Genomic DNA, 24,226 nt, shown 5'->3' on the forward strand with positions numbered 1-24,226 from the left:
GCAGGAGAACTTCAATTATTCATCACTGCCTGGTAAATTCTAACCAAGGGAAACAAGCAGTGCTGCAGGTAGGCAGCCCGGGGTTTGCCCCTCTGCTTTATTTAGCTGAGAACATGGGAAGGTGCTGGAGAAACAGCTTTCGTTCCGATCTCTCATCCCTCAAACTTCACAAGTGTAGTATTTACTGTGCCAGACTCCTTAATACATCTAAATTTAATTTGATTCCAGTAATGTACCATAACCACTATAATAAAAAACAAGCATTACAACGATTCCCCATCTAAATCACATAATGGATGAGGCTGAGGGGAACAGCATTTATGGGAGATTAGTCAAAATAAATAACTATTAAGCTAGTCCGCTGTCAGGAGAGGGTGGCGTGGAGATACAAACTCATTAGCTCAGTTGGAATACAGTAATTACTACACGGCTCTGCACTGCCGCAAGCAGTGCTGCTGCTATTCCAATGTATGGATTACAATTTATGTAAATGAGGAAGAAGCGTCCAGAAAATGCACCTGGGGTAAGTATGCATTTTTTTTTCCTGTAGAAGCAGTTACACAGTTAGTGGACCGAATGTTACTGTATCACCTATGTTGGCTAACAGCTACAAACAAAATTTAGATTTGCCTGCTCCAAGTCCAGAGGCATTTCTTCCCTTCTTCCTTCCTCTGACTCTCCCACTGCCTGTAGTGCCCCTTGAGCAAAAATGAATTTCTATTTGATATCAATGATAAGTACGCAGATCTGGGTTGAATAGCTCAGATATCATACATGATGCTAAATATTAGATTTTTTTCATATATTTAGTAGGAAAGCAGCAAATTTATCTTCTCTGCTGTAAACTGTGTTGGAGAAAGATGGCACAACTGCCAATTCAGAGAATGACAGTTCAAGTGCAATAGCTGATAAAAATCATACAATATTTTAAGTGATGTGCTGCTAGTAGGAGACCTATTAAGTATCTTATTTGAATTGAGGTGGTTGCCCCATTACTTTGCACACGTCAGCTGACGTCACATGGGTGTACAATAATGATGGCATTCTAATTATAATCAAGTTAAAAAAATCAAATCTGAATTTGAATTAATTCAAATCTGAGGCAGACAGTTGGACCAACACGTATAATCTAAAAATGCAGCTACAGATCAGGAGAACAGCCCCCCACTGACTGTTCCCACAGCACCAGCCCCCAGGGACGTGCTGCAAGATTTGTTCGAAGCAACTAAACACAGTCAATGAATCTGTGCCTCCACGAGGCTGGGAAGTCCCAGCAAACAGGCACGCACGCTTGCCTTTATTATAAAATATTTTTGACTGCTTCATAGCATTATTTTCACTGGAAATGAGACAGGGAGCCCAGTCTGGCAGGCATTCATAATTGTGTACTGCTGCATACCTGAAGGGTTGCTCACCCCTCCTTGAGCAAGGTGCCCGAATGAGCCTGCTCCTGCCATGCCCAGGCTAACACTAATAGCTGTCAACCTGCACAGGTGTCAGGTTTTAGTGCTAGGCAAAGGAAATAAGATGTGTCAACAAGAACATTGTACACTTGATCCACAAAGGCTGCTTTAAAATGTGTAGCTACAGCACTAAACGCGGCAACATTCGAGCAGTTAGTAGAAAGCTGGTTGGCTTCTGCACACCAGGTCCTTCTGAATATTCATACTATGACTGGCATTTTCACTCTGTGCAGAACTACAAAATAATGGATAAAACCAAGGATTTTAAACATTTCTGAATATCTTGCCGAATGCTATAACATTGCTGGCAAATGGCAGGCAACACTCATGGCACTAGGCTATGAGAGCTGGAGCTGGGTGTCAGATGGGCAGATTAATGGTTCCTATTTGCAATAATAGTTTTAGCAGAAAATGAACTAATTTGGATAAACTATGGGCTAGCAGATGAAGTCTGTCAAGTCATTCTAAAGCAGGGAACTGGAATTCAAAGCAAGTAGAAATAATTTTTTGGGTACTCATGATCATAAGATACATCATTTGTTGCCAAGTGATAAGAGGTCTCAGAGTGGTTTCTACCATCTAACCACCAGGCTCCTGACAGATTTGCCTTTAGTAAGCCAAGTTAGGACTGCTCATATCCTGATAGAAACACGGAGCATTAACAGACAAGAGGTTCTCAGGGTTCTGAATTGCCTTCTGGTCTGTCAGAGAAAATTTCAAGCACCAAGGACCTGAATGTCTCCCTGGAAGTCTGTGCTCCTCTGTGTGCTGCATGGAGTCTAGGGTCACTAAGGTCTCAATGTAGACCCCTCAGCTAAGTCTAAACTTCTGCTGAATTAATCCCCTCTCACAGCCTGTCGCTGAACAAGCTTTTAACTTGAGGAAGCCTCAGCAGGAAAAGTCTTACAAGCAGTGTACACCAACAGCTCAACATGAAACAGCATTCCCTGCGGTACAGAAGAAGCTGTCTCTTGATGAAGTTTGGACACTTTGGAGTACGCTCATCCTTTAGAGAGGCTTTACTCTCAAGCGAATTTGCTCAAGCGATACTCCCAGCTGGCCAAGCGGACTTCCTTCTGGAAACCAAGTTGCTGCAATTTCTCTTCCTCTGCTCCTGGGAATGCTGTTAAGTGCTACTCCACTTGCCCTTGTCCTTCTCCAAGCAAAGGTTTAGAGGCAGTACATATGAGATGGGAATCCTGTTATCAGGAAATTTCAAGGAGTGTAATAAAGGACACAGAAGTGATGGCAGTTGAAAGGGCAATGTCTTTTTATCCAAAATTAAGGCCCTTTGGGCACTTAACAGCTGTTTCTCAGCTTTGTGTACAGCATCTCTGGCCTCTGATTAACCACTTAGGTCTATGCTTGCATAGAAAGGCACACAGAGCATGGTGCATACACAAGTAAAATTAAGATGCAAAAATATCCTTAGTAGGCCAGCTTTCCCACTGCTGGATCAAGAATTTAAGTGAATTCAAAGACTAGTTGAGACTAGGAGTCAGGGACTCCCTATATACTGTAGACTTGTCCCTATATACAGCTGCTTATATACATTGGCTAAGGCTCTCCAGAGCAACAATGACTTTGGCTTTTTTTTTTTTTTTTGAGAAGCACTTGTACTTGAGTGTTCACAGCAGCCTTTTAGAGTTCAGCAGGCAGAAAACCCAGAGACTACAGCTGTGCCTCCAGCTTTTTCCAAAAACTCCACTCAGTTGAAACTAAATTACAATGTTTTGTAAAATTGGAATATCCTCTCTTGGTTGCATCCCTCACAAAAACTGAAGTGGCATGCCAAGAAACCCAAAAGACTAAAGCCAAACAAGCACATTCTAAAATAACCCTATCTGCTACTAAAGCAGCAGCAGCACATGCTGTTCTGTGAATATCCTGAATCTGCTGAGCAGCTGTAATTGTGAAAGAGCAAAGTCAAGCCATTCTCTCCAAGTTCCCACAAGACAGTAATAACCCTCTGTCCCATACTCCAGCCTTCACCCCAAAGAGCAGCACTCTTCCCAGCATGCAGAGAAGACAGGGACATGGAGAAAAACCAATGACATAACCTCCAGGTTCTGCAAACAGACTCCAGCCATCTATTCCTTGATGGTGGTAGCTGGAAGTTATTATGAAGATTTAAAAAACCCTTTCCCATTAATAGCTTTAAAGTCATTAATAAGTCTATCTTAAGACACAGCTTCCGCTCAACTCCTCAGACATTTGGATATATCAGATTTAAAGTTGACTGAGAATCTTATTTTGGCTCCCTTGTTAATAGACATTACGCTAACAACACAATCGCATACTATTTCTCTGGTATACAAAGTGCACACATGGAGGGCATCAAAATCCAGGTTGCACAGGTAACTGCAATACTGGCATTTTCTAACTCCAACTCCTTGTTTCCCAATCTAAACAACACTTAGCGTAGGAGAATTCTATACATAATTATCTGGATTGCAATAATACAGTCAGGAGTCAGGACCCCATTGAGCTGGCATTATACAAGCATACAAAAGATGGCCAGCTTGAAATCCACAGGGGAACTTTCAACCTTTCCCAGTGCTGCCACTCCTAATGTGACTCAGTGACAGAATGCGGGGGTATTCTACAAAGTTTTTATGGCTCTTTAGCTACCTTATTCAGAAGGTTTCATGCCAATCTGTTGGCCATCTTGAATGTAATTGCTTCATGTGCCAGTGCAGATGATCAGCCTTTTGAGGCTTGTACCCACTAACTTTAGGCTTTCCTTACACTGCTGAGGACAAAAATGATGGCACAATGTTTCCTATCAAAAACATACGTATGGAACTGTATGGAAACAGTGATGAATCATAACCAAAATCATTCTGAAGTCACAGTTTCCATCAGATGTGGCACAAGAACACGCCTGTTAGAGCTGCCATACAAGAGTTTTCAGGAAGCAGGTTCTTCAGAAAGCAGCAAGTGAAGGGAAGGTGAGTTGTGAACTAAAGGATGAAAATCATTCTAAAACAGAGCAGCTCTAAGTTTAGAGTTCATTATACAAGTAAAAGCCAATGCAGCCATTATCAGTGTAACATGAAGGACATGACCCAGTGATACCACACAGACATTCCTGGGCAACAGTGAGCCCAACATGACATTTAGTAGCAGTGAGTAGTGCATCTGTACTGCTGCTTTCTCCTAGAAAAGAGATTGGGGTAGCAGCTGCTCTATAGCAGGAGAAGTGTGCATGTTTTGAGAGACTCTGCGTTTATAATTAAAAATGAGTAGCAATACTGGAGATTTAGATAGTCAAGTACAGCTGGAAGAAGGAAGACTTAAAAGGAGAAAGGTGGCCATGGGACTAGGATTATTTCAAATCACCAGATCTGGAATTTTAGTCTTTGCACCTCAGCTCCCTAACCAGAGTACTCATTAAATACACAAGGTTTTTCAATACTGAAAATGAAAAGCATGTAAGTAAACAGAGCTAGCTGCCACAGCTACAGATGGATCAATAGCACCTTAATCTTCAACAAATACAATCAAGTTCTTTAATGTACATAACATACATTAAGATCCCGATCTCGGTAGCTCTCTATGTATATCAAGGAGAATTCTGCATAGGTTTGGACCAGTTCAGTGCAGATCAGAAACATCCTTAATTTTTCATGCTTTAAGAAAAAAAAAAAAAAAGAACAAACAGAACACCATTCATATTGACATTAGGAGTCAGCAGTCCAAAGGGCTGGATCAGCTCTGTTGTTCCAGGGCGTGCCAGTGCCACCTCACAGAGTTATTCAGTCAAGTCAGGCTGCATACAGTGAAACCGATTTCAAATACGCAAAGAATTTTACACTCATTTGAGTACCTGCTCCATGAAATCCTCCACAGAGGTACAGCTTCCCTTCCACTGAGCCTGCACAGGTAGAGTTTGTTCGTAAGGAGAGGAGGGGAGAAGGCATAGGAGGTCCATCCCTCCAGAAGTCTCCATCAGGGTTATAAATCTCCACTGCATCAAGACAGTTCCGTGTCTGCCCCCTGTCACGACCAAGGCATCCAATTCCTCCTGCAGAAAAAGAATACATAGGTCAAATATAGCAGTCCCAGGTTCTGCTGAAAAATACATGGCTGGTTGCATCATCTTTTGTTTACATGTCCTCATATCCCTCTCTTTATTCCTTTCTCTTTTGCAGCTCCAAAAGTTCATTAGAAAGTAAACTCAAGGCAGAAGCCACCACACATCATCTACGGACATCCAAGCAAGATCCTTTCTGAGTACTGGTAACAAAAGAAGGACAAGAAACATGTCTTCAAAAGGCAAAGGTATTTTGTTTTCTGCATATGTAGTAGAAATGGTCATAATTACTTGGTTTGTGTGCTGGGCAAATCACTATCATTAAATCACAGTGGATCAAAAATTATTTTTCTCTTAGTGTATTTGACACTCACTTGCTAATCAACAATCATTTAGATTTGTCTCTCAGTAAGAGAAAGTTTATACTCATTTTTTAATGGAAGTAAACTTCAAAAAACATAACCATTCAATATGCAGGAGTACCAATGGTACTAATGGGGTCATTTGTGACAAACCTGAGTGTTGAGGGGTTAATTACGATGCCTGAAGTCAGTGTGTGGGATTGAAACAGATCCCAGTTTTCTTTTGCTGGAACACACTGCAACAGGCTACAGGCACACGCAAGATCTCGGTGCACAGCGCAAACACTGTACACTGAATGCACAGAGTAAACACCGCCTTCCCAAATCTTTTCCAGTGATCAAATCCAGATTTTGAATTCACAGCCTTCGGTTCTCCAGTATTAATATGCTGACGTACCCTCGCAGGTTTTCCATCTGTGCCAATGGACACAATACCCTGTAATGAGCACTGATGGCATGCTAAAGCAGTTCTTTTGTGCATGTGGTGTGTGTGACCACTTTTAAATACAAAATGGCTGCAATATGCATGCAATTTCCACATGAAGGGCTAGCTTTCCAGATACTCTTACAGGATTAATTGTGCACATCCAAAATGGATGGCATGGCATGTAATTATGCCCTTGCATAATTGCAAAGGGGAATGACTGCAAGTACAACCTGTGCAAGGTTGGTGAAGCTGCCTTGAAATGTATTGCCCTGCCAGTGCTAAGATTGTCTGTTGAAGAAATGAGCCCCTAGTCCTCAAAGTTTTACTTGCATATGGTTTTCCATCTACCTCTTCATATGGACTGTGCTATATTTTCCAACATTTTGAACACTCTCCAAAGATATTTCCAAGAGAACACAAGTGGGGACCATAATTCTCCAAATTTGTACCCGATATATTCCTGATCAGCATTTCAGAGTCAAGATAATTTATGCCTGCATCAGAGCAACAAAATGAGAATCAAATTCAGCATCCTTTACTATCAGCTGCAAGTTTCCCTCCAGCTGAACTTGCAGTGCTTGATTCAATCCAATATTTGAAATTTTCAGGCACTGATGTGTACATATTGTGCTTGCTTCAACATCGACTGTCAGCAACTCCGTTTGGAAGATGACAGCTTTATTTAACTATCAGTGAAAAGCTAACAACTAAGGTCTAAGTGAATCAAGCCTCAGAGGAGGAACCCAAGAGAGCAGGAGAGTGACTTGGCTAATCAGTTCCAAAAAGGGACTTGTATACATCATCATGCTGAGCCACTCTCATAGTTCAGTTTGGGCTATTCCTTAGGACTACCTGGAAACAAGAGAGTTTCAAACAAGTTTCAAAATTCAAACGTTCACTTATCATATTGTTCCTAATGTCAGGAGCATTGTCCTCGTCTGTGCAGTATACTTCACTGCTCCTTAATGGCTTTTAAGAGATGTTCCACAGTAAGGCCAGGACACCATTCCCCTAAATTTAATCAAGGAAAGTTTCAAGGGCTAATCAGACAAGGTTTTCACATAAGGCTATTCAGTTGATAGCTTACCAGTCTTTCTGACTCTATAGCATTCTTTGGTAGAATCACAGACTACAGCATGCAAGACAATCTGCTAACAGGATATGTACAGTCTATGGAGTGCACGTAACGCAAAGATGCCCAAGGCAATTTTCCCTGGGACCCAATAATATTAAAAGTCCCCACAGACTAATCTGATCTGTTCAAGAGGCAGTTTCATGATGCCAAAGACTGCTGCTGGTTTCCAAGCTAGTTTTAAAATTGCACAGGTGGTACTGGTACTACACTGAAGAACGGACACTCAACCCACAGGAAAAGTCTTCATCTGAGGAATGAAGGAGAATCTTGTCCAGAGGAATGACTGATACCAGTTAGGTCATGCATGTGGCATATCAGGCTCAAATAACTGAATAGCATTTTTGATTGCCTCAACATTTCTTGGGGGCCAGTGCCCCAAGTGCCCTAGAACATTTCTAGAAACATAATGGCTGTTTGCTTATTTCTTAGTGCATTGTTATTTTCACTACCAAATTCAGTAACTGTGGGGCATGGTAACTTTAGAAATAACAGAAATAATGAGGTATAGCACAGTCAGTGACTTTCACAAAAAGTCATGACCACCACCAGTTAATGAAGACATTCAGCTGCCAACTCGGGTCATCAGCCTCCAAGAATTTTCCCTGTAGAGTTATTAGAGAGGTAATATTTAGTGGCCTATTAGAGCATCTTTTCAAAATTTTAAGAGGTACCACATTTTTAAGCATTTAAAAAACCTTCATTAGGCCATTTAGGCAACTTAAATTTGACCTCCTTTAATCCTCTCATAACCCGACACAGTCCTAAAGGTACAAGATATCTCCAATTTACATCCTTAGCCATTTCAGTTAGATCCAATTTCACGTTCAATTTACAGCAAGGACAAAGCTAAGTTCTCAGCAAATAGAAAATGAGAAGGAAAATCAGAGAAAAATAAAGTTTAATTTTCAAGCTTAAAAAAAAACCAACACAACAAGAAATCAAACTCAGAAGAATTACAACCTTCTCTTGAAGCAATGTTAATTCTGAAATACTGCTAACAAAGGAATGTGAGGATATTAGATTCCACCAGCACTGCTTTGCCTTTCCCAGATGTGGTAGTTCAGCAATACTCCTGTGAGACAGCAGTCTTTCCTCTGCAGACACTGATGTCTCAGGCCTCTTCCCAAATAACTGAACGTACAAATCAGCAAGAAAATTCCTCAAAGTGAAATCAAACCGCATCTGCGAACAAGTGGAGGCAACTCATGTTAACCAAGCTATCCATCACCTACAATGTGTATTCCATGCAAGACTTCAAATGGGCAGAAAAAGATAAATTTGTTGCGTCAGGCAATTCATGCTGCCTTATGCTCAGTCACTCAACCCCAGATCGTCCCATCCTGCTGCCTTCTTCATTCAGATTTATGAAACTATTAGGAGCGCAAGTGGAGACATATGGAATTGCAGTTAAGATCAGGAAGGCTGAACTGAACAAATGAGTTTATGTTTGGTTCCTACAGGGGCCTCTACATGAGGTGGAGGTACCCTTAAAGAGGGTAAGGGCAAGCAGCAGTAGGGGCAGAGGGCTGTAAGTCGCTTGGGGGAGGTTTTGTGACAAGAGGACTGGCAGCAGCGTGGGGACAGCGGGGGCCATTTCTGTGTATTTGGAATTCTGTACATGTGATTGTACCTTAAACCAGCCCATGCTGTGGTCACAGCCTCCCAGAAGTCCCAACAGGTGTACCAAAGGGCAGCAAGTGCTACTTCCATGCCTGCGGACTGGGATGGATGCCGGGGAGGATGGGTCAGTAACCCATACTCACCTCTCACCACAGAGCAGGTGAATTCAACACCACCTGGCTTAGTTCCCTGCATAAAGCCCAATTACACGTCCTTTGTGCAGGGAGAGATGGATTTCTCACCAGGAGATTTGAACATTTCTGTCATTTTCACATTCATCACACAAGAGGATTTAATCCCAGAACTCAGTCCTCCCCCACCCACTCCTTACAATTACACCCTTTCAACATGTTAGGCTTTTTACATTATTCACTTTCCCTAGGAGATATTTCAGATGCCACTGAAGGACTAAAAAAAGCCAGTGAAGCCACCTTTGTGTTCCCAAACCCATTAATGCTTGAGAGCTTTCCATATCACGCTTGGATGATTCTGCAATCAAACATACTTTCAAGGGCACTCTGTAAACAGTGGTTATAATGGACTTTAAATTTAACATGAAGCACCATTAGTAAAATAAATATACAAATAAAATACATGATCTTTATTAAGAAATCATGACAGAAAAGACAAGCCTTTGATGAAGAAGGCAAAGCAGGGGTAGGTGATGTGATTAGCACATCCCTAGAATTTCAATGAGGTGCAGTTTTGTGCCTTGCTGTACCCATACACTGTTCGTAGCTGGCTGAAGGCAAAGCATTTTGCCTCTCTTAAGGTCAGCTGCCTCCCTCTTGTCCCATTCTCATCTGAGATGGCTGCATGCAATTTGAATCACATCACTTCTAATAACAGAACACCCTCCCAGTGCATGAGGGGGAATGGCTGTAAGGACTGTGAGATAGTGCAGAGTCACTAGCAATAGTTAGCTCTGTGGATGCAAAGGAAATAAATACCTTATATACATCTACATATATCTATAAGAGCAAGACTGACACGTGGTTAAGTTCCCAGAAAGAGGGAACACTCCTGCCTACAGTACCCAGTGATTTCACCTGTGGCACTAGAATTGGCACATGTAAGAGCAGGGACCCCCACTGAGCTCCTATGCAGCTGAATTTGCCTGACTCCAACCTAGACAAGTTTTCTTTCCCAGGATAGCTGCCCAGATCCAAACCTAGATTGTTCAGTGCACAGGCAGGACAGCTTACTTAAGTGGCACCTGCACAGGGGTTGGTGGTCTAGGTAGGACTGAAAAGAGCTTAGATACATTCATTGAGAGGGAGCTGGGGACCTCTGAATGTTGGAGTTCACACTATTTAATTTGGCTCCCCTACTTAGGGGGGGGCTTAAATTAGACACAACCTACAATTCCTCAACCACATCAGCTTATCAGAGCAACAAGAGCAGGGCTATTCCCAAGGGGAAGGTGTCCCAGACAATAAGCTCACCAGCAGGGAACAGCTCCACGACCCCAGAAGCAGGCAGTTGCAGAGGGTCCCACCAACAGCCCAGCAGTCATCAGGCAAGGAGAAGATGATGAGAAGGGGCTAAAACCCCATCTCTGGGCTTAAATGATGCTCGTGGACCTATGGGCAGAGAGGGTGAGATGGAGGCCCCAGGTGAGGCTGGTCAGGGTGATGAAGACCTCAGGGCACTGCCACTGGAGTTCTTTGCCATATAATTAAGTCCTCAGATGACTATATTGAGTAATATTTATTCTTACTAGCATCTCTGTGAATTTTTATCAAAGGAACGTGGGAAATGGGTGAAAAAAGCAGTAATTCTCCAACAAGCAAATCAAATCTAAGCTCCCGCTCTCCTTTGCCTCCTGTAAAATAATTCACTATTAAATTGATCTCTGAAAAGCACAATGGATTTAATAGCGCTAATCTCTTATGTAACATTTCCCTTCATTACTCTTTAACAGCACTCAAGCTGAGAGTCTTAGCACTTATGCTGCTCTCTCACTCTGAAAAGCAGGGCTGCATAGCTGGTTTCGTGGAGAAGTAAGGGAGCAATAAAGCTAGCCCTGGCAGGCACTTCCAAAGATGAGAAGCACTGTCATTCTTTACTAACACAGAGCAAAGCAGATGATGTAATGCAGTTTGTAGAAGACACAAGGAAAGAAGATGGATTAGAAGCAGGGCTGAAAAAAAAACAGACAATTGTCTTCCTAAACATGGTCAACACTTCAGTTTCAGCTCCTTTAATGCCTTATTCTCATTTCCTTTGATAATTCTTAAGTGAGTAGGGAGCATTTCTCGTCTCATACATCAGAACAAATTTTGTTTTTCGCTTTCCTCCCTGCCTCCAGGCACTTCAGAGATTGTGGCACAGGTACAACAGAGCAGAATCAGGCCCATAATCTGCTGCTTGTCAGAAGTCCAAAGCATATTTATAAATAGACATGTTTATTTTAGAAGAAGGTGTTATTCAAGTGCATGGTTAATACTCAAGCATGAAAGCTAAAACATCTCCTCCCAGTCACTCCTACACAAGCTTTCCTTTCCAGGGAGACCCCAAAGTACATATTCAAATCAGTATTTTGTGATTAAGACCTACAGTATTTAATTGAACCTCTTTTAATTGCTTAAAACATTTAAAAGAAGCTCTCGGCAAGAACTTAAAAGAAAAAAAATGTTTTAAGGAGATGGGGTGCCAGGCTACAGAAAATAAACAAAAATTCTTTGATTCCTAAATCTTCGCTAATAGGATTTCTCATTTAAGTCCTTCTATATTTCTTATTTATAAAGCAGGAATTACATAACATAAAAGCAACACATGGTTAAAGCCGTCATGGTGATACAATATTTTTTTACCAGTGACCTGTATTTCAGAGACAGTAGTTCTACTGAGTACATTTTATTATAAGCTAATGAACATGGAATTCAAATGAATTAATTTGGATAAATCTTCCTAATTTATACATTGGCTGCAATGAGTTTTCAGAGTCTTAGCAGCAAAGGATATTTTTTTAAGCAAGAGATTAAAATGCATGACCTTAAATAGAGCCCTCCCATTTGGTTTTCTTCCAAAAGTATCTCAATTGCCTCTGTCATTAAGAACACAATACTGCTCTTTCTTGGGCTTCCCAATGAATATAGTTATGTTCCTGGGAAAATATGGAGAGAAAGAGCTAAGACCAGTCAAATGGGATGAATAGGAGAAAGGATTTTGAGCCTTAGGAGATGCTGTTCATTTACTTTTAAGGTTTATGTACATGATATAAATAGCATAAGATTCTCTAGGAACATTACACAACAAACAGAATTATATTGCAGGGTTGCTGATTAAGACACGTGATACAGATTCCTGAACAATGCTATTACTCAGACAAAAAAACTCTAATCTATTTCTCATTTTCCTTCCATCAGTGTGGCTCTAGAATAATTCCATTTAAGTCATTAGGGTTTTACACGCTGGAGCTGGCAATTAGGCTGGGAAGGGTTTTTGGACAGTGACTGTGTACTCTATGTTCTGTGCCAACAGGACTTTCCAAAAATTAACACTTCAAAGGCTAAGCATCACAATCTGATCTGGGTTGGGAAAAAATGAGTCTGACACAACACAATTGAAATCAGCAGAATACTTACTACAGATTTACACCTACATGGATGAGAGCTAGCATTACGCTCGTATACCAAGGAAGCTGTCACTGTGTGTCATTCAAAGGTAGTGTTCCATCTATGATTTTTGCTTCATATTTATGGTAGAAATTGGATTCATACATCAGAGACTTTAGAGAGGATTTACATTTTATGCAGTGATTTTTCATTTATGCTCTAGTCCCACCTAATCCTGAATGTGCTGAGACCTGTACAAATTGTACAGGAAGACAGAGATCCTGCCTGAAAGAGCTGACAAACTTACTTAGTTTAAAAATATGCGCCAAGAGTTGCTTGAAATAAATCATATCTACATGCAGCATTACTTTATGTACCCAGCTAAAGTTATATTACTTTTTTTTTTGGTTACTTTTTTTTTTTTTTTTTTTTTTTTTTACTTCTTGGAAGCAAGGTGGCATCTTGTATTTCCCTGTTTCCAGCTTGCCTCCCTTCTCCTCCTTCCTCTGCCCTCAGCAGATGGGACCAGAATACAGGAAGCCCATGGAGATGATGCTCTACTTAAGGAACAAGTTTTATATCAAAAGTGGGTGATGCTTGTGGGAATCCAAGCACTGTTATGGAGCACGCTTCTGAGTTGTCCCTTCACTGAGTGTCCCATGCATGAACTGCAGAACTAGGGATACGGACAGGGATTGTTTTGGGACAACAGATTCGGGGGGAGGAGATTACTGAACTCTTCCACACAGCTCTTAAAACTTTTGGTCAAACTACTGTTTTGAAAGCAAAAAATGAAGAGTTTAATTTAAAAAATGACAAAGTGAAAGATACAGGCTTTCCAAAAAATGCACTGCATTGTGTTCGGTGGAAGAGCCTGATTTACTGAATTTCATCAGAATCCACAAATAATGTTGGTTTTGTCCAGGACATCCATATTCTCTTTCTCCCTTTGCCTTTCCTTCATGGCACTGGGCATGTTACTTAGCATCCCACTGGTCACCTGTGAAATGATGCTAACAAGGTTTCTCTACCCATCTTTTAAAACTCATTATTATTTATCGCACACACCAGTAGTCCAAAGAAAAACAGTTTAAAAAGCAAAGCATCTTTGTTAAGTTAATCCAGAGCACTAAACATTCACTTAATTTAATCTACATGAATTAAGGAAGGAAGAAATTACGTGGGGAAAAAATAGACCCTGAAAAATACTATCCATTCAGTCCAACATACGTTGTCCTACAGTACCTAGCAAAGGGTGAGATATTTCACTTCACAGAAGCAAATTGCTGGAAAAAAGACAAAGTCATGGTGCTATCTGTTAAAAATCTGTTTCCTCTTACCCAGGACATAAATCTCACTGTTGACCACGGCAGCGCTGAAGCGGTATTTGGAGTACTTCATTGGTGCACGCTCTGTCCATTTGTCTTGGCCTGGGTCGTACTGAAACATTCTGTTACTTAATCGATCCGGCTCATCGTCAGGCAGATCCATCTGTATGAAATATGACAGCCATATAATAATACAACATTTGGAGCCCTCCGCACATGCCTGCATGCAATTAATCACAGCAGACAGCTGAGCAGATAAATAACATAAACACATCAATTATAGCTGCGAAGTGATGCACACACACTACAGCTTAACAGCATCCATGACTTGCGGCTGGGAGTGCGTTGTAGAAGGCAAATGAATGAGTGCATTTATATTCTGTAGCAGTAAAGATGAGGATTTGTGTAATAACAGTACATTCATGGGCCCAGTTCTGGCAGAATGAACCTCTTTTACAGGATTACTGTGAAGTTCTAATAATAATAGAAAGGAAAACCTTGCTGTAAGATATTTTTCCTCCCTGCTAAAGGTCGAATTTCTGCTTCCACTGTTATTCAGACTATACCATGAGTCCCAGTGAGGTACTTAGCTGGCCATGCTCAGGCCTATTTATATACGTAGCTTAGCCTCAAGTCATACGTACATTTATTTAGTCAGCCTACCCAGAGTAAAGTTGTTCAACTGTGGTAACTTCTCCTTCAATACTTTTAATGACAACTCCTAACACCCTGCTATACTTTTGCTGCCACAATATTCTTTTTATACTCACTCCTACTCATCTTGTTCTTCCTAATCTTCTTCTCCCTTCTCTCCCCCTCTAGTATAACACAGGAAGCTCAGATTATGTTTTATGGGTACTGCACTTTGAATGAAAGCTGTAGGCTGTATGGAGAGGATTCTGAAATATTTCAGGATGAAAGGTTTCACTTGGAGAGGAGAAGGAGAGAGATACTTTCCTTACTTATAAAGTTGGTATACGTGTTCTTGCTTTGCTTGCTATTTTACTTTCCAAAAAGACCTTTCCAGCACTGATATAATGGACAAAATATTAGAAAACAAATTAAATGTAGACAGATATATAATCCCTTGGTTACTGCATTCAAGTGCCCGGGAGAATGCTTTTTTTCCATGATAGGTGTGAAATACTGATTTATTCACTGAGAGAGGGGGTAACTGCGTATTTGCAATACAGAATAAGCATACACTTAAGAGCAGACACCATCTGACATGCACTAAATTCACATCCTGTCTCTTTTTTTTTTTTTGTGGTGGTGTGCACATGAACCACCTCAGAGCACATGCTGTGCTCTTCGTGCACAGGAAACATAACATCCAGTGCCCCTTCTCTCTGTCCCATGGGACTGAATCCTTCCTCTCAGACTTCCACCAGTGCTTGCTTCCAATTTAAGGGCCCCCAGCTACCCCAGCTTGATCCCCTTGCATTTCAGTGAGGACAGACCCATGTTGAAATGGAGCGATGCTGCAGCGAATCAAGCTCTTGTCTTCCCAAGCTTTCCCTTCATGTCCTGGCTTGACTTTGTCTTGCATTGTTCCCCTTGCAAAGCCTGAGTGGGAAGGGAACATGTATTTATCTGTGTCCCATAACGGACACATGCATTTACAGCACTCTATCAGTGCTGTGTGGTTAGTGTTTGTTAGGGACTGACAGAACATTCAGTGCTGCCCGAGCACAAAGGCGGCTCCTTGCCCGCAGCGCAGCTGGGGCGGTCCCATCCACCACCACCCGCCTGGCAGGTGAGAGCAAGGAGATGATGGATACCATAGGGATGAGCACCCTCTGCAGCACTGAAGAAGGACAAAGCTGGTTGTTTGGCTTCTACGCTTATTTTGTTATATCTTACAGTTGCAATTTTTTAGTTAGTTTGTTTGTTTTCTATGGACAGGTTGTTTCTACAGCAAGTATGTTCTCACAATTCATTTCTTTAAATAGCAAGGTATCCTTGCTCAGCTTTTTTAGCATCAGAAATGCTCTCTGATCTTTCTGTTGCCTTCGTTGGGGACTTCTGCACTCATATTATCCAAAGAGGTGGAAATTCTCTTTGCTGAATACATCTTGTTCAAGTACTTCTACCAGCAAAGTATTCCAGGGGATCACAAACTAACGAGATGTGATGACAGACTGAAAATATTGTAGCTGGCAGTAATGATTACAGGTGTTCTACATCATTGTCAAGTAAATGTGGGGCTCTTTCTTGAATACCCAAAATTAAACTGCACTGAGCAGTAAATAAGAATAGGCTACAGTCTTTAAAAAGATCTTTTCACACTGGGAGCAAGTAGAGAGAGTGAGCACTGTTTCTGACATCCATCTGCCTCATGGCATAATTCTGTATATTCACTGTACTACTGAAAATGGTAGTTGTGGTCTTGTTGAAAATTTCCATTAAAATTTCACATGGCCAAGCAACGCAACTGAAATTAAAAATGGACTGATTACAGGAATCTCTTTTCCAGAGAATGCTTCACCTTTTCATTTAAAATGTAATAAAAATTAAATGAATGAGCATTAATCAAGAAGGTTTCCTGAGAGATTGAGGTGAACTTTAAATTTCAGATATAAATCTGGCTCCAAAATTTACCTGCGTATATGTTTTTTAAAGATGGAACTCAGTTAAGAGTCTCTGTGTTATTTAAACACCATTATTTACTGATACTTTTAAAATTTAGAGGACAGTATATAAGGAGAAGAAAGGCTGAAATTAATCCATTTTTCAAAGCCTGTGATGACAAAATATGCCAAATAAATATCATCCTAATTATTTTAAGTTTTCACAAAAATAAGGTGTTTTTAGCCCATTAGCTATTTAAACTAGAACTCATGTTGACACAGAAGATATATTTTAAACTTGCTCACTGTGCACACCTCCATGAAAGAACTGCCCTTCCTGAAGTGGTTATTTACAGTGAGGATGGCTCAATATGGATATTGTTCCCATTTAACCTGTTTGGTTTTCCTACAAAAGATATGGAAAGAATGCAAGCAATTTTTTTCTTCTCCCATGCAAGAAGCACCATAAAATTACACATCATATAAAGGAAACATAGTTCTGCTTGTTAATACATAAAGAAAGCAACATAACTGGCACTTTTCTTAACCTGTGGTGTCCAGCCACCCAGCACGTACAGCTTATTCTTCATTGTCACCACCACATGGCAGGCTAGTGGTACTGGCAGAGGTGCTGTGCTTCTCCAGGTACCTTGCTCCATGGAATACTTCTCCACACAGTTGGTGACCTGGTATTGATTTTTCATTTTCATTTGCCCTCCGATTACATAGAGATCATTATGGACAGTACCCAATGCATAGAGTTCACGGAGCTGAGCGGTGCACAGGCTGTGCCAAAACTGGTTTCCTCGCTGGTGGTATCTGTAGGGAAATTCAAAGCTGTAAATGCCCTGGCTCATCGATGTCCCATCAGCTTGTTTCAAATGTTATCCCCTTCAACCTCCAATGTTTATTCAGTGATATGATGACAAGAGGAGCTTTCTCCTTCACAGACATGTTGTAGAACTGAGCCCAATATTTGCAAGATCAAGCATCTTTAGTATTAGGGATCCTAATTTTACACATATTTTGAAAGATATTTGACCCTAATTAAGGTAAGGAGTCCCTTATTTCTGCATGTGCTGTTCAATCACCATTTCTACTGAAGTTGATGGGAAGAGTGAGAGTTCAACACTGCTGAAAATAAGGCAACTTTGTCTTGGTAGGGATTTATTTCCTTAAATTTAGATACCTATGTTTGAAAAACGTTATTTTTTAGTTTTGTCTTTAATCCAGAAAAGCTCTGGTTTTCTTTAAAATGGGCTCACCTGAAAAAGACGTAAAATAGAATGAACTTTAAATTACTGATCATTATCTTTTTGTCTCTGAGCTTTCATAAATATGGCATTTTTAGAGAAGAGTGTTATCTCTGGCTTACTGGACTCCTCAGGACTTTTGCTTGACTCATTTACCCCCGCTAAAGACCATGAAAAGAAAATCCTAGGAAAATGTTGAGATTTAAGTTGGGAGTATATAAAATCAATGTACATTGAAGAAGCAGCTAATCAAGCTTATTTACACAGAGATGCCATTACAGTAAACCCTCCTACTTCCAGGAGAAAAAGCACGAAGACTTGGTTGTATATATATAATTCCTTGTACCGTGAAGATCAATTGTGACAAATTGCTTAAAGTAGCCAAAATCTCTGGGAAAACTTTCAGGTAATGAACATTTTGTCTAATGGTCTTTCCTTGATCCCAGAAACATCAACTTGATTTAAAATTTTTAAATCTTAGGGAAATTTTTTGACAGAGGGTACACACCTATAAATTTCGATGTTCCTGTTTTTTTGTCTAGACATTTTGGCAGCGCTGGCCTCTCCTGCCACAATGATATCATTATTCTCAGTGACAACACCAGTGCAAACACTTCCTAACCCCTCTCCGTACTTTGGAGAGGAAATGAAGTAAGTCTTTTTTGTTGCAGGAGCATAACAAAAACTGGCATCTGCATAGCTCCCATGCCTTGACCTAATGCCAAGGGAATTGTTGCCGATGCAGAGTAAGAGATCAGTCGTCTCCATGCCATATCGCAGGCTGAGAGAAGGGTGGCTGACTAGCTTGATGGTTTTCAACGCTTCCTCGAACATATCATTGCATTCTGAATTGCACAGGATCATGGTGTTCCTTTTGCGGGCTTCCATAAGAAAGGATGGGCTGACAAGCACCAGTCTCACTTGCTTCAGGAGCTCAATAAGGTACTCTACCCTTGACTTTCTGCTGTGGTTTACCCATCTAATGACAAGGTCCAGAATGCTCTCCTCCCTGGAAACATTCAGGTCATCTGATTTTATGAGAGACAACAGCTGCTGGACTTCAATCTCTAATATTTCTTCCTGTAAGCTCACCTCAGCAAAGTGCTGATACAGGTATTTCTTCGCTTGATCACATAAATCTTCCGCCCCAATGTGATTTGCAAAGTAGTAAATGCCCACACAGTTGGAAGCATCCATATGGTCCGTCATGTACTTCTGACACACACTGCAAACCTCTTCCATCTGCATGAAATACGCAGCCAGGGCAACAGTCTGCACGTTCTGGTTAGTGAGGTGCAAATCCGCGCTGTACATGTAGTGGAGTATTACGGACACGCTCTCTGCCGAGATGTCATACAGCACCACTTCTCTTTGGGTGCACTCAGCCAAGCCACAGGTAAACATGGCTTTGAAATAAGGACTGAAGGCAGCCAGCACCACCTTATGGCAGGGGAATTTCTCACCTTCTGCAACTAGCACAACATCAACTATCTCTGTTGATTCCTTCATTCTCTTTACTTGTTCCAACAAAGTCAAGCTATGGTGCTGCTTTCGTTTCTCCTCAGTTTTATGATCCATGGTTGATCTCAAAACTCTCCCTTTTTAAATCTCCTTGGAATCCAGGACCTTCATTGGGAATGTTTCTGGAGTTAAAAGAATAACACTGTTATTCAACAAATTCTTGGGCAAAGGAATATTGCTGTTCATATTTAAAGATAAATTGTTCTGTAGTGTGTGACATAAATCAGTAATACACAAAAAGCATGTTACATTATGGTAAGAATTCATGCTCAAGATCTCCAAGACAAAAAATAAAAATCAGTACTCCAAATTATCTTTAATATTCAGTATTCCAACCCCTTCTCCCCCCCCCACCCCTTACTCTCTCGGATATTCAAGTTTTCATGTATTCTCACATGCACCTGACAGAAATTAGCCCACTGATTAGATGCTGAAAGTACCGTACGTTTTCAACATCCCCCTTCAGGTTCAACAGGAGAATGGAGCAGTGTTTTTTCTGTTTAGCTCTTCTCAAATCAGGAGTTTTGCCTGAACTGAGACTTTAGGCTTTTACAAGACTAAGAAGCCAGAACTTTAGACTTTTCTCACTACTTTTTACAGTGGCCTATACTGCTGCAAAGCAGGTGGGAAATAAAGCCACTATAGTGCAACCCAGTTCAGTGGCATTTTACAGGGGCAGAATGATTTTGATTCAAATGCTCTGCGCTTACATCCTTGCAAAGCTGCCTTGTCACTCCCTGCTTTACTGGTAGCTTTCTCCCCAGGCTTAAAGGCAAGAAAAAATCTTGGTCAAGAAGGTGTTGTGGGCAGAGAGCTTCCACACCTGAAATACGGGAGAATAATAGGCAGGAAGCTATTTGGTCTAAATAAGTGGCCAGGTTCGTTACTCTTTCACCTCGAGGTGTAGGTCACTGGTTTCTACAGAGTTGCTACTGGCTTGCTTTGGGATAAATAAAGGATCAGTAAAACAGGGACCAGCTTTCCAGCTGTTCTCCTCCCTTTCAGTGGGATGCTGAAGTGCTGCGCTTTCACTGAGTTTGTGTTTCACTTACTGTAAATGGGATTTTAATTGAACTGTAATCATTTACATACTCGCTCTATTTTTATTTACTGGGGAAAACAGAAAGAAGTTCACAGTCCCATTTCTGTCGGGGATTTGGGGCCCTTTAGTGAACCTCATGAGGTTTCAGATTAGCTGGCTGCAGAATACAGTGGTAAAGCTGTCAATGGGAGAATAATGCTTACCCATCACTTCAGGGATAGCAGTCCTTAGCAGTTTTTGTCTCTAATGTGGTAATGAGACAGTTCTGTGGCAGAAATGCATTAAGGAATCATGTCATGAATCACTGCCCCACAGACATGTCCTAAAGCCATGGTATAACCATGTTTGAAACACATTTGTAACATGGTATGAATCGCTTAATGGGACCACTCAAACAAGTAACATTCCTCACCAGCTTAAATGTTTGCAGGATCAGGATCGCATACAACAGGTTGAACTGGCTTTCTCAAATCCTGAAAGCACAAAGATTAGTCTTAGTTTTATTAAAGATATATGCATCAACATAAAAAAGTAATTATATAAAATTCTTTGAAATCTACCTCTCAAGCAGTCCCGTTTTTTTCTACAGACCTAGGTAGGCTGAATTTTTTTTAAATATTATAGTTATTTCCCAGGTGAAAAGGAAATCTGCAGCTATATTATCAATCTCAGACCTAGTCTTTTAGATGTTCAGTTGTTTTTGGAAGTAGTGATCATTCTGTTTTATCAAATTAAATAGATTCCTCACTTTGAATGTTAAATTAAAAGCCAGGCATGCTTGACGACTCGCATTTCCTTGATTTTATCTTTTCTTTCCATATTCCAAATCTGGAACTAGAAGCAACACATCTGAGAAATGAATCTGGGTTATTACCAGACTTAAAAAATGGTTTTGGAAGACAAAATACTAACTTTATAGTTTGAATATGGGCCAAGCTCTGAGCTTTTCTTATGGTACTCTTTAAAATCAATCAAAGACAGTAAGTTTAGTACAAAAATAGAGTGATGGTATCTCCAAAATGTAGATTTATTTTTCTTTAAACAGTCAATAGAAGCCTTTTTTGAAACAGAAACTGTTCTATTTTTAATCCTTTGTGGTAATCAGATGACCAAATTGTTGTTTTCCCCTCTTCCTGTTTTATTATTTTGCAGTGTTTGATTTTCACTGTATTTTGACAAAGGAACTACACCATATCTCAAATATCATATGTCATGAGCACACATATCTCAAGCTGATGAGCTGTAGTGTTTTAACCAGGCTGTTAATTCTACAACTCAATGGAAGAGTTAACTACAGACAAGACTCCGATCACATTTAGCAATCTGAACTAACCAAGCTTTTTCCTCCAAACTGATCAGGTTCTCTCCTTTCTCTTTTGTGATGCCATAGCTTCACACATCCTCCAGCTTCTCTGTAATGGACAAAATGTGCATTTCTAATGTGAAGAACAAGGCAGATGATTAATCATCACCATCTTTTCCAGACTTTTATACATATCAGGAAGAAGCAGCATGTAGAACTGAGTTATAATTTCACTTCCTTTGCTGGTCAACTTTAAATTTTCTTTCACCATTAATTTAGCTTTCTTAAGAGCAACACTGTCTTTGATTACACGGTTTAGCAGATTTACGACTTCTGTGTGCTCATTTAACAGTGATTTGGATATCTGGCACAACATGCTTACAGCCTTTTTCTCCTCACTTCCTCCAGTAAGGCATCAGCAAAAGGAGTCTTAAAGCACAGAGTAGCTCGCACCATTTGTGTACTACTTCAGGCACAGCTTATGTAAGGCAGAAAAACCTACATCCATCATCCAGGTGACTGTGGACATTGCACCTGGTGTGGGGTTCTCTCCTCTACCACCCATGAAGCTGCTGGAAGATGCCTGAGCATCCTCCCTGCGCAGCCTGCGTGTGGTTGTTGGTGGTGTGCCTCCCCTCTCCTGGGGCTGACCCATGCCCACCACCTCCTCCCTGGGCTGAGTGCTGCAAGGAGCCTCCACCCTACGTGGGAGTCTCATTTCTCCATCCTACAGCTGAGGAAACTGGAGCTAAAAGGTTAAAAAGAAACCAGGATTAAAACCCAGGGGTGAAATCCTTTCATTAACCAGAATTTCATCCCCCTGCATTAGCTGCAAACTTGTCACTCCCTTCCTGGCTTTTAGCAGTGTTTAGGTGAGGTCACTGGAAAGATATTAATATTCTCCCGTATATCACTGGAAAGACTATTAAAGGGTAATAATGAAATGGTGCTGCTTTGCTTTCCCCTCTGGGTTACAGAGCAAAGAGATGGTACATTGATATTAAAAGAAAGGATAAATGTGATACAAATATAATTTGCAGTGAGACACTATACTGAGATTGTGCCAGAGGCTGGGTTGTCATTATAAAAACCCCAGTGCAAGGCTCAGATCCTTTGTAATGTCACCAGGAGCTAAAAACAGAGTTATTGCCTTCTTCAGAGTTTTTGGATATTTCTTTCTTCTATTTTGAAAAATGGATTCAGGTGAAAATCTTCATTTAATGGTACTTTACTTCTGAGCCACGCAGTTAATTTTCCTACACTTCCAGCTGCCACTTTTATTTTCATGTTAGTCTAATTTTGCCTTTTCTTTTTATTTTTTTTTTTAACCTTTATGTCATGAACCTTGTAAAGAGCCATATATAATTTTATGCAGGAGCTACAGCATGCGTTTTGCAAGGCAGTAGGGTGCTGCACGAGCAGTTTAAAACATAAATAAGTACACTGCTGTGAGCTCCGCTTTACAGCTTTTATGAGGCCATCAGACTATAAATAAACGCTGTCCTCGATTCTCAGTTACACTGCAGCCTCTTTGAACTGCCCCAGTGCAAGGAGACTGTAAACCAGATGGAAGCGTCTCATCAGGAATTTCCCTTAACCTCTGAAAAAAAAAAAAAAGGCTACCTTGTAATTAGAGACATTATTTTGTCTGTGGTTTGGTCTGGGACATAGATTTTCCTTTCCTCTCCCTCTGTGCCCAGGAATCTGCTCGTCCCCGTGCCGTGGCAGGAGGGTGGGAGCTGCGGGACCTGGCCCAGGAGAGGTCACAGCGCCCAGCATGGGGCACTCCCGCCTCCTCCTCTTCCTCCTTGCCTTTTTTCATTATTTTCCGCTTTAATGAGTCTGCCCTGTCTTCAGCCTGCCTCCCTTCAGGTGCTGAGCGGATCAGAGTTCAGTCACATCAAAGAACCAGTGCCTCTGCCTATGAATTATTCGTGCTTCCTTTGTTATTGGTGAGCCAGGAAGCAAATCTGCTAATTGTGTGCATTATGACATTTGGCTGACAGCCACAGCCAGGCAGAAATCAACACCCAGATGATAATCATGTTATAATCTGTGCGTTTAATTGTGAAGGCTGTGCTGGTATTTAAAATTGAGATTTTGAACCGCACAAAAGACCTCCCAGTACTCAGGAAGAGCAAATAATAATGCTAACCACGATACAGAGAAAATATATGAAAAGAATAAGCCATTGAAAAGAGGATTCTGGGGAATTATAAACCAGCATCTTTCCGGGTATCAGAATTAGGCAAGTTGGAAGAAATTGAATTATAAGAATTCAGAAGGCAATAAGGTGATAAAAGCAGATATAGCACCTATTTATCAGGAGCAAATTATGTCAGTCCAATCTCATTTTCTTCATTTTTTTTTTTTTTAGTGATAATAGAGGATTAATTAGATACTTTGTCTTGAGTGAAGTTACTGATACGATCCCACATGATATCATTAGAAACAAATTGTGATTAAATCAACTGACTAAATCAATGCAAGTTAGATCCCCAACTGGCTGAAAAAGCACATTCAAATAATAGTTATCGGTGGTCAAACTGGGAAATGTTGCAAGAGAGCTGTCCTGAAAAGGTCTCTCACATTTTCAGGGAACATTT

The 24,226-nt window shown here is 40.8% G+C and overlaps 1 protein-coding gene across 1 annotated transcript in view; it reads right to left on the bottom strand.

The window, feature by feature from the left end:
* The window catches only part of KBTBD12 (kelch repeat and BTB domain containing 12), a 53,731-nt gene that overhangs the window by 11,072 nt on the left and 18,433 nt on the right, over positions 1 to 24,226 (bottom strand). Inside the window, exons 3-7 of the mRNA XM_040568857.1 lie at positions 20,730 to 20,790; positions 18,263 to 19,397; positions 17,050 to 17,320; positions 13,944 to 14,094; positions 5,293 to 5,490 (exon numbers count right to left, since the gene is read on the bottom strand). Of these exons, the coding sequence (XP_040424791.1) occupies positions 5,293 to 5,490; positions 13,944 to 14,094; positions 17,050 to 17,320; positions 18,263 to 19,332 (1,690 nt within the window). The 5' untranslated portion in view covers positions 19,333 to 19,397; positions 20,730 to 20,790. The remainder of the gene's footprint in view (positions 1 to 5,292; positions 5,491 to 13,943; positions 14,095 to 17,049; positions 17,321 to 18,262; positions 19,398 to 20,729; positions 20,791 to 24,226) is intronic.

The sequence above is a fragment of the Cygnus olor genome, chromosome 10 (assembly GCF_009769625.2).
Source record: "Cygnus olor isolate bCygOlo1 chromosome 10, bCygOlo1.pri.v2, whole genome shotgun sequence".
Classification (NCBI taxonomy): Eukaryota; Metazoa; Chordata; class Aves; order Anseriformes; family Anatidae; genus Cygnus; species Cygnus olor.